General features: G+C 60.4%; 1 protein-coding gene across 1 annotated transcript in view; it reads right to left on the bottom strand.

Annotated features, from left to right (window-relative positions):
• Positions 1-6: 6 nt before the first annotated feature.
• The window catches only part of TMCC2 (transmembrane and coiled-coil domain family 2), a 29,112-nt gene continuing 28,028 nt past the window's right edge, over positions 7-1,090 (bottom strand). Inside the window, exon 7 of the mRNA XM_031065142.1 lies at positions 7-1,088. Coding sequence (XP_030921002.1) covers positions 840-1,088 — 249 coding nt within the window. The 3' untranslated portion in view covers positions 7-839. The remainder of the gene's footprint in view (positions 1,089-1,090) is intronic.

The following is a 1,090-nucleotide window of genomic DNA, read 5'->3' as shown; positions in this document are numbered from 1 at the left end:
AGCTGCTGCCCCTCCCCGCCCTGCCCCACCAGCTTCGATCCACAAATGGAAACAGAGTCTGGAATGAAATTAAAAACCGCACACACGCACACGCACACACGACACGGGGCAGAGGCTGGAACGAGGCCGGGCGTCCCTGAAGAGATCGGATCGACTAAAGCCAAAGAGTTGGGAGGTCAGGAGATGGAACCAGCGCGGGGGGCGTGTGCTTTGTGCCGCTGCTGACCGCCCTGGCCGTGCCAGCCCCCGCGGGGACAGCGGGCGGTGTCACAGCCCCGTGCTGCGCCACAGGCTGGTGCCAGGTGTGTGTCCTGCTGTGTCTGTTTGTGGTGGCCCTGCTGTCTCCCATCTCCTCCTGCTTTGCTTGCGCTCCGTCCCACGACTTTTTTGCCACCAAGGGGAAAATCCACTTTTGGCATTTTCCTCTTTTGCCCGAAAGGGAAAATCCTGCCCCAGTGAACCCCTCTCCTCTCCCTGCTGGAAGTTCTCCCAGAGCCAGCTTTGGTCCAGCTCAATCCATCCCACCAGAAGACCCCTGGAGATGATCTCCTTCCTGGGGGCTTCAGGACGACCTTCAGAAAACCACCCAAAAAAACCACCCAAAAAAACCACCCAAAACCCTTCAGAAAAAGCCAGAAATCGCTGCTGCCTTCCAAAACTCCTCCTTGCTCCACACCCCACCCTTCCCAAACATCCCAGAGGGATCCCAGATCCAAGAGGCTGCCGTGGAGGGCCGGGAACGCAGCCGAGCTGAGCGCACGGAGAAGGCTCCGGACCCTCACCCCCTTTCGTGTCCCCTCTCCTCGTCGGGAACCAAAAACTCCCCGGGGGCTGTCGGATCAGCTGGGGAGCAGCACGTGCTCCAGCAAGTAGCTGATGGAGTCCCAGTGCTTCCAGAGGAAGAAGAGGAAGAGGACGAGCAGGGCGGTGCTGAGGATGCGCATGCGGGTCTTCATGAGCGGCGTGATGAAGTTGGCGATGGTGGAGACGAAGACGAGCAGCACGGCCATCAGGGCCAGGATGACGTTGATGAACTTGCCCAGCAGGGCCCGGGCGTTGGCGTTCTCCACCCCTTCCAGCTGCACCACCT

Source organism: Geospiza fortis, unplaced genomic scaffold (assembly GCF_000277835.1).
Source record: "Geospiza fortis unplaced genomic scaffold, GeoFor_1.0 scaffold184, whole genome shotgun sequence".
NCBI classification, from domain to species: domain Eukaryota; kingdom Metazoa; phylum Chordata; class Aves; order Passeriformes; family Thraupidae; genus Geospiza; species Geospiza fortis.
This window is presented reverse-complemented; position numbering and strand designations above follow the sequence as displayed.